Source organism: Gracilinanus agilis, chromosome 1, assembly GCF_016433145.1.
Source record: "Gracilinanus agilis isolate LMUSP501 chromosome 1, AgileGrace, whole genome shotgun sequence".
Taxonomy (NCBI): Eukaryota; Metazoa; Chordata; class Mammalia; order Didelphimorphia; family Didelphidae; genus Gracilinanus; species Gracilinanus agilis.
Window position 1 is genome coordinate 453287394 of NC_058130.1, and position 9955 is coordinate 453297348.

At 35.3% G+C, this 9955-nt stretch overlaps 1 protein-coding gene across 1 annotated transcript in view; it reads right to left on the reverse strand.

Annotated features, from left to right (window-relative positions):
* CDH18 (cadherin 18) overlaps positions 1-9261 on the reverse strand; it is a 434071-nt gene extending 424810 nt beyond the window's left edge. Inside the window, exon 1 of the mRNA XM_044657893.1 lies at positions 9034-9261. Coding sequence (XP_044513828.1) covers positions 9034-9261 — 228 coding nt within the window. The remainder of the gene's footprint in view (positions 1-9033) is intronic.
* Positions 9262-9955: the final 694 nt, after the last annotated feature.

The window sequence follows — 9955 nt, forward strand, 5'->3', positions numbered from 1 at the left end:
ATATATATATACACATACACACATACATAAATATATATATATACACATACACACATACATAAATATATATATACACATACACACATACATATATATATATATATATATATACACATACACACATACATAAATATATATATATATATTTTTTTTTCCCCCCTTATGGGGAAAACCAGGGGAAGTTAACTTAAATATTTATATGGGTTGAGAAGGGTGAGTAGGAGACAGGAATGGATAATAGTCTGGGACCAAACAAGCCAGGGAAACTGGTTTTAACTGTTTGGAAATGACAGTTGACAGAAGTGACAGTTAGGTCTTAACTGTCACCCTGCTCCACCTAGACAAGGAGTCTGTTAAACCAGCAAGAGGGCTTATAAACAAATTTAATTTAAGGAAACTATAGTCTAAGGAAGGGAGAAGGGGTTTCTATTCTACCAGTCTATGGGCAAACCACAGAATCAGGGGAGCGACTTATCTACATTGAACTGAGAACCAAAGCAAGGCAGTGCCCAAAGAACAGCAGGACTGAAGTGGGTATTCTCACAGCAGAGTCCTGACACACTCCAGCGATGGTTCAGCTATCCCAGGTCTTCACCCAGTAATCCTTCAATTGATTAAGCCAGGCAGCTAAACCAACCTGAGCTGACCAGCAACTCAGGTTAGATTTTATAGTCTCTACCTAACCTCCCACAGGCAAAATCCTCCTTCTGTATATGAGGAAATCAGGGTACAAACTCCACTTCTTCTGAGGTTTACCAGGATCCGTTTCAACTTGTTCCCGACCACTATGGAGTCCATCTCAGAGAGAGAGCAACACTTCCTGCTTTCTCATTCCATTTAGAATCATTTAGCCCTGCCTGCTAAGTCTCCTAAATAATAATTTATTAATCTATCTTACGACAACACATATATAAATTTCCCTATTGCAGAGGTTAGAGGTGTGGTTCCCTCCCTCTCTCCTTCCTACCAGTCTATCTGGAAAATCCATATAAAATTTTTGGCCTATCCTTTTTGTACCAGAGAAGTATAATTTTTTGGGGGATATTTACAGTACCTTATATGCATTTGTGAATTACTACATTTTTCCAGACATCTCTGTATTTTTATCTTTTGTGTGTCTTCTGCTGGCTTTCATGTTCTTTTCACAAATTTAAAATTCTTCCTTATTTTAACATTAAAAAAATTATGTATATATGTATGGTATTAAAAGATAAAATATACTGACATTATACAATACTATATATATAGTGCATTTCAGAGTTCCTAAACTTTTTCTGTGTTGTCTGTTGGCCTTCACTGTCATTTATGGCATTGTCATAACTCCCCCAATGTTTCCATAAAGTTTCTTATACTGGTCTATGATATATTGAAACTATGACAAGAAATTCATCCTGTGTATATTTTAAAAGTACGCATTTTTCTTCTGTAAATATATTCATCTTAATTAATATATCAATCTTTATGTAAATAATGAGATACCACTAGGAAGAATTTTAGTAGCCACAAATCGAAAGCTGTTGGTTGGTTAAACAAAAGTACAAACCAGCTGACCAAAAAAAATTTCTCTAATCTAGCATAAAATAGAATGTAAGAGTATTAAAGAATAAATCCCAAAAGAAGTAAGATCAGTAAAAGGAAAGGATATTTTCAAATAGAAATGTCAAGGTGGAACCTTCGTTGATGGTTGTAGCCTTTAAGTCTAATGAATGGGTAGAATTTTAAGGACAATTTTTGGGAGGGAAAAAGAGAATTCTAAGGAGAGAGCAATGTGAGCAAAGGGCTCAAAGGAAAGAATGTGTTGTACTTATGCAAGAATGGCAAGTGATTTATAGAATGAAAATTATAAAAGAATGCTTATAGCACTTCAACATATTTTTGGCAAAATTATTAGTAATAATGTATTAGCTATGCTGCATTAGCTTTCAAGCTAATGTGTTGTATATAATTTAAATTTTAAATCATATAATGCCCAATTAGCTAGGATTTTATTCAAGGTGAAAAGTGTTATTTGCTTATTGCATCTTGAATGTGTATGCATCCTTTGAAAACAAAGGAAATCTTTGCTGAGAAGTCATCTGGCAAATGTGCACTTATTTTTTGTGCTCTAATCCCTTAATTATTTGAAAAGTTCTTAGGCTAGTGCCACAAACCATTATATCTGTGTGTACTAGAGTGCATATTTGATCTGATTTGGCTGCCAAGTTCTGAAAAAAAACCCTCCATTGGCCACTCATCTTTTTATTTATCTTTCCATTTGTAAAATAGGCTGATAATCCCTAGCTCAAGGGAGACATACTCATCTTTATAGTGAACAAAACATATTGACCAATGTCAACTAAACAAACTCTTATCATAAAGCCAGCTGGTATATAGTGAAAGGCCAAGAAAACTATTAAAGGCAGCACATGAGAGATTACTACCTACATAAAAAATCAAATCATAAAGCCCTCATCAATAGTTCAGAAAAGTATAGTCATAGAGTGTGTTGATCTTTAGCTAAGGGTCTGGAAAAGGATAACCAAGTTCTCAAGGACATTATATTGTCACTGAAGATAATACATTTTGAATGAAGAAATTCTTTAATGATGGATTTGACATTATATTTAGTAACGTACTATAGTTGACAGAGCTCCACTTGACTTCTCTTATAGTAAATATAAAAGTATTTTTAGTTATTATTCTTAAGTTTCTGTCACTTTCATGGTATACTTTAGAGTGGAAAGAGAAAGTACTTTCTTGAAGATTAAATATTTTTGAGATTTTTCAAAACACCTATAGAAATACATACATAAATTGTAGAGGGTGCATCAGGTTTTATTTTTCATTTTCCTTTGTCTTTTTACTCCATGACTCTACTTACTTTGATATACATAATAATATTGAATAGTATTATACTGTGTGTAATTGATTTAAATGTGATGAATAAGGTCATCAACTTAATTTTATGCTCTAATCCCTCAATTATTTGAAAATAATGTGAAGAAATCTTCAAATATGATTTAGATTTAAATCCTGGCTTTTGTCACTTATTTCCTGTGTAACCTTAAACAAATACTTTTCCCGCTTATTTTTTTTTTAATTTTCTTATCTCTAAAATGGGGATGTTATCCTAGAGAGTCTCTAAAATCCCTCCTGTTCTAAATCTAACATCTATGAAAATAATATATGATTAAAGGCAGAACTAGGAGGAACCAGTATTTCTATTCTGGTTCACTTATTGACATGTAATTGATAAGCCTTTTAGATAAGACTTTAGAGTTTTAGATTTAGATTTCAGATAAGGACTTTAGATATAGCTAGGTCTCTATTTTGGATTGCAGAAAACCCATTAAAATGGAACATAATTTGAGTGCATTCAGTGGTTTAATGTCAGCATTTAAGAAGTTTATTTAAGTAGAATAATGAAGGATATGTCTTTGACATATTCTTTATTTTTATCAGTCTTACATGATCACATGATTTAAGGTAGAAGAGGCATCTTATCCACAGTTTTTTATGGGTAAGGAAAATGGGAACTGTTATGAGTAAGATTAGATTAGCTAGTTATTAGGTATTGATTATATATTGATTAGGAAGTACCTAGCAGGAAGGAGCTGGAGCTGGGAATTCCAGGTTGGAATGAAGGAGGAGGAAGTCTATGTGTGTTCTGTGTGTGGACTCCATTAGTGGTAGGCAAAAACTGTTGCCAGCCTGGGAGACCTCAGAGCAAAGGACACCTTGCATCCTGTTTTCCCCTGGGATCCTGTGTGGTGTGGCATTTAAGGAAAGAACAAGAGAAGAGGACAGTGCTTCAAGCAAACCCCTTACTGCTTAGTTCCTGAGACAACTGTAGCTCCTGGCATCCAGACATCATCAGTGGATTGCAGTGAGAAATCCCAAAGCCACAAAAGCCCCAGCTGTACTCAAACCTGGCAGGTTCCAGATTTGAGGCAGAAACCCAGAGACTCCAGTATAGCTCCTTGGGCCCTGTTAGTTAGATAGCTTAGATTAGTGTAGTGAATAGGTCCTTCCCTGTCCCTTTGGGTTTTGTTATTAGGTGTTAAGATTTTAGAGTAGTCATTCCTATTCCTCCTTTTAGTTGTTTCTAATTGAAACCCAATTTCACCTTGTTACCTTGTCAGTTAATTCAAGGCCTCTGGCCAGAGTGACAGTTGGCTGTTATTTTTCCAGTTGGGAGTGGTGTAGCTGTACAAGACTTCAGTGTTTAGTTATAGTCTCTCTTACATCCCAGAAAGTGTTCCCACAAACCCCATAGTTGATTTTTAATATCCCTGGTGACCCCATTACTTATATTATCTTACAGACCCAGTGAATACCCAGATTGTAAATACCAGAGTCTTACTTCAAGCCCTTTTTTTCCAACTAAAAATCTATTGCCCTTCCAACTACACCACAGGGCATAGATGTTATTCTTTTTTTTTTAACCCTTGTACTTCGGTGTATTGTCTCATAGGTGGAAGATTGGTAAGGGTGGGCAATGGGGGTCAAGTGACTTGCCCAGGGTCACACAGCTGGGAAGTGGCTGAGGCCGGGTTTGAACCTAGGACCTCCCGTCTCTAGGCCTGACTCTCACTCCACTGAGCTACCCAGCTGCCCCATAGATGTTATTCTTACCAAACTGTGGTAGGGGTGAATAGAAAATTGGGAAGGAAAGATATGTAACAGGCAAATCAATTTCCAAGAGTGAATTTCCAAAAAGAAGCTAGTTTAATGGGTTCTATCAAACACAATTAAAATTCTTTGATTCACTTCTTAAATGAAAATAACTCATAAAAACAAAGGCAAAATTTAATAAAGTTCAAGGCAAATAAGAGCCAGGTTCAAAAATCTCCATCACTCAACTTGAAGGAGGAAAATATTGTAGCCAGACAATTAATAGTACATATGATAAAAAATACACCAAACAAACAAAAAAGGCCCCAAAATGGATGTTTTAGTTGTCTGCATTATTAATAAAAGCCAGAGCCTGTGGTAGGTGGAATAATATGATATTAATTTGCATTAAATAAAGCATAGTACAGAGGGCCATTGACAGCAGAGTATGTTTACTCTCTGTCTTGGTCAGAGTACAACTGGAATGTTATCTCCAGGCAATGATACCATACTTAAGGAAAGACACTGACAATGTAGTTAATCTAGAGAAAGAAGAGCAAGTTGGTGAAGGAATTTAAAACCTTGGAACTTGAAGCCTCACTGAAAAAAACTGGCGACGTTGAGCTAAGAATGAAAAAAAAAAAAAAAGGTTTAGAGGCAATGAAAGTGTAGAATGATCGACTGTGAATGACTTAACTGTTATTGACCATGCCAGTACCCAGGACAGCTCCAAGGGACTGAGGATGAAAAAAGAATATCCATTGCCATAGAAGGAACTGATAGAGCTTTAAGGCAGATTGATGCATGCCATTCTTCTCTTTATTTCCTCCCTGAACTTTTCTCTAATGTAAGCAATAATTTCATGACAAATATGGAAAGATGTATAACACTTATACAATCTATAGCATACTAGCTGCCATCTTGGGGAGGAGAGAGGAGCAAAAAAGGAGAGAATATAGATTGCAGAATATCAGAAAATGATCGCTGAAAATTGTATCAACATTTAATCTGTAGGAAAAAAGAAAATTTGAAGAAAATAAAGAGAAAAAGACTTAGAAGGTGACACAACAGCCATCTTCAAATAATTCACGTAAAGCAATAGGGGGTAAGAATAAGATTTGTGTTTCTTGAGTCCAGGAGGAAGAATTAAGGAGCAAAGGATGGAGGTTTCAGAGAAACTGATTTTAATTTAGCATGAGAGAAAACTTTCTAATAAGGTAGGGCTAAAACAGCTTTGTGTATTTTTAGAAGTTCGTGAATTTTCTATTTCTAGATGTTTTCAAGAAGAGATGAGGCCTATTTGAAGTGGTTGAAAACATAGGCATAGCTTAGTGGATGGTAGATAGAATGCTAGACTAGGAACCAGGAGGACCTGAGTTCAAATTCAACCTCAAACACCTAATAGCTGTGTGAATGTGAATAATTCATTAAACCATAGTTTGCTTGAGTTTCTACATTTGTATCTTTAGGATAATAATAACATCTATATCCTGAAGTTGTTGGGGAGATCAAATGAAATATTTGCAATGCGCTTTTGAAACTTTGAAGCACTTTATGAATGTATTTTAATACAGATAAACCATTATGATTTCAGAAGCTCCTTCCAATTCTAAGAATTTCAGGATTATCTAAGTTGTGGTTCCTGCATTTATTTTCACCTACTATGCAATATTGCATATAGCTTCATTAGAATCTAGTCAGAACACTAACTTGGGCAAGACTTTATTAGCACTATTCCAAGGCACTGAAATTCTGAAGGGAGTTGAAGACTCTTAATTTCCTTCCCTAATAAGGACACAAATGAGCTTAGAACACTCCAAGACCTTCCTTGCTTTGAATACTAGCCCTGCCAAGAGCAGGGACCTTGAGGAAATCATTTAGCCTCTCTGGTCTTCAGTTTCCTCATCTATAAAATGAGAGCATTGTACTGGCATGGCCTCCAAGGTCTTTTCCAAATTTAATTCATTACTTAGCCAATAATAATTTATTAAGTGCTAAATATGTGTCAACCACTACTGTGCTAAGTGCTGGGAATACAAAGATAGGCAAAAGAGAGTCCCTGTTCTCAAGGAGCTCATAGTCAAATGGCAGAGACAACAAATCAGAAAATACAGACAACATAAATACTACTTCTCCTTTTTTTCCCATATATATCCAATATATATGGTAAATAAGAAATAATTAAAAGTAAGTGTTAGAATCAACATGTGTTAGGAATGCTTTCTTAAATCTATGACTTTATTGTAATCTATGATCATCAGATGACAGTCAGCAAAAAGAGTCAATTAAAATGGGGAGCCGATGTATTTTTTTCCATCCTTTCCCTCTGGGAACCCTTCCCTAATCTGCTTCATCCTGCTCTTCTCTTCCTCAAACCATACTTGCCAGGGTTGCCCTAGGAATATCACACTGGTGACTGCCACCTTCAGGTCAGTATACTGAAGCCTATTTCCCTCCTCAAATTAATTTGCCACAAGTACCAACATTATTAGTTTTACTTAGCTCTGATCCTAGAAATTGTTTTCTGAATTAAATCTGAATACCTCTGGCAGCATTGCCAAAGTACTGGCATGTGTGCTTTTATAAGAATATATAAATATGAGTTAATCAATGAGAACCCAGCAAATGTTTTGGGTAACTGCCACTCACAGATCAAACTCACAAAGAAGGATAGAGTATCAGAGGCAGGGTAAATCTGATAATCCTTCATTAAGGAATGGCATTTGGGTTTACTGGTCTCTGTCAACTACCAGGGAATAACACAAAAATTAACTCATACACTCTGGGTTCTTTGAGGTAAGAGCAAACAAACAGGAAGGAAAACAAAACAGTTTAATTATATTATAAGGGTCAGGAGAGTGGGAGAAGTATATCTGTAACTAGGAATATCTAACTGACAAGAACTGGAGTTCTAAGGGGGAGTTTCTCTGTCAACCTAACTTCAGTCAGGCTGACAGCCTTGGCTAAGGACTAGAGGGAGAGAGTTGAATATTGGGGTTTCTCACAAATGGTCCACGTCACTTCCATCACTTTCTTGATGGCTTCAGGATACCAGGAACCAACTCCTTGCATGGCCAATAATCCAAAAGATACCAGGTAGGGAAAAATGCCTGCAAGCTGTCCACCAGCATGGAGGAACTGCTCCATTCTCCTTTTTCCTAGTGCCTGAGGACATTTTTTTGCATGCCCCACCCCTCTCTCCAGTGGCCCAAAGCAAGCACTTTCTCCCTCTGCTCTCTGAAGTAATATGGGGGTTTACAGGCAGCTTGAAGTTGCAGTTTGGGTACACAAACTTGTAAACTTTCACCAATGGTGACCTAGAAGAATAGCGTGATGGAGATAATACAGAGATGGCTCTCTCCAACCACAACCCTCCCTCATCTCCACACTTCTTTGCACTTAAAAGCATATTTCTATGTTGTTATGAAGTCCCAAAGTATCAAGTATATAAGTTCCAAAACCACAATAAAAAGAGGTTATACTTTTACAAAATACTTTATACTTCCTTCCTCAGAGTTGATCTAAGGGTAGTTAGTATAAGTATTTCTGTCCACAATTCTCAAGTAGAGAATGAGTTATGTGTTCCAAATTACAAATTTTTTTTTCTTTTAATATTTAGGGATAGGAATCAAACCTCAGTGTCCTGACTATAATTAATTTTCTTTCCACTGTATCAGAACTTTTGGCTTTATTTGAAACATCACTTTTTAAGTATCATTAAAATCTACCTATTTTATAATAAAAGTAAACACAGCGCTAAGAAATGTAGTTACCTAATTGCTTAATAACATCCTTTTAGAATGGCAAAAGAAAATCTAAGATTTTTCCTCCAAAAATTTGTTATTTTAAAATGTATTATGCATCAGCATTGTAAAGACCATCCTATAACAGGAATAGGGCTTATCAATATAATCATGGGAAATATGAGTGCAATCACAGAACACATAAATTCAATCACAGAATATTCTTTACAGAAATGTAACCCAAAATACTAAAAATTTGAAATGAAATGCCCTTTCGTTATAAATTGAGATTTGCTACCTCCATATAAATTTAATCACAAATATTCTATATTATATTAGATAAATTAGATGGCTACTGGAGGCTAGTGAGTGATTTAGGAAGGGGAAAACTCCAGGAAATAATTGTAGTTTATAGAAAATTAGCAAGTTGCTCTTGGAAAATTTTAGTTCAAAGAGAAATTAATTTACGTAGAAGGATAAGGAAAAACAAGAAATATTCTGTGAAATGACATTTGTCATGAGGATATCATGAGCAAAGATATACTGTGCCTAGTATTTTTGTTTTTGTTTTTGGTTGTTTTTTGTTCCCTTAACCTGCAGGACCCTGTGTTAGGATTACCATCTCTTATTTGATCGTCTTTGGCCATCTTCCCTCTTCCCAACCATTTTCTTCCCACTTCAAAAACACATAACTTACTTTTCCCACATATTGAGGATCTGGTCCCATGTGTTCTTCTAAAACGAAGAATTGGTTCCACACCCATCCACGTTTGGGGCGATGATGGACTTCTGTTTCACCCTCTATATGTTTGGTTTGATTCCTGGTCACCTTGATGGAGTTATGGTGAGCAGCCCCATAACACCTCTGCACAAAACAGAGACAAACTAGGACTGGGCAGATGCAAGAAGTACTCGTAATTCTCATTGTAGGATAACTTTCCAGTTCAAGGATTTTCTTTTTTTCCCTTGTCAACTGTAATCCCTTATTGGGCACTGAAGGAGGAAGGTGAAGTCTCGTTTGGAAAAACAATCCAAAGTGAGTTTTTTAGCTTGTCCATGGTTTAACTACCCATTGGGGAAAGGTCAAACCATATTTACATCCTGAAATGGTATTAAAAAACAAAGTTGTAGGTGTCCAAGTCCAAGTCTTCACAATGGATATTCACATCAAACCATTTTCTACCTAGTGAAGGGAGAGAAAGAAAATGAATTTAATCATTAAATAAGATCATTTAAGCTAATGACCTAAATACAAATTCTGCTCTTTCTTTATCTAAATATTATTTCAACTATTTTGGAAATTTAACCAATTTTGTGCATTCGTGTGTGTACGTTGACAGTTAATTCTCAGTTATCTATGACTTATAAGGATAAGTGAAATATAATACTAATATAGAGAGTGACTAAATATCTGGGAGTTACTGATGGTAGTAAGTATGTATAATTATAACACAAGACTATCAATTTCTTTATGTTTTTATATAAATATATTATTATTAACAACATGAACATCATCTCCCATATATTTAGACATTGCTTAAAATGGTTATTAACATTATTTTATTTATCTTTACTAAGTCACAGATAATAAAGGGTTAACTATCTAAATATATAAAACC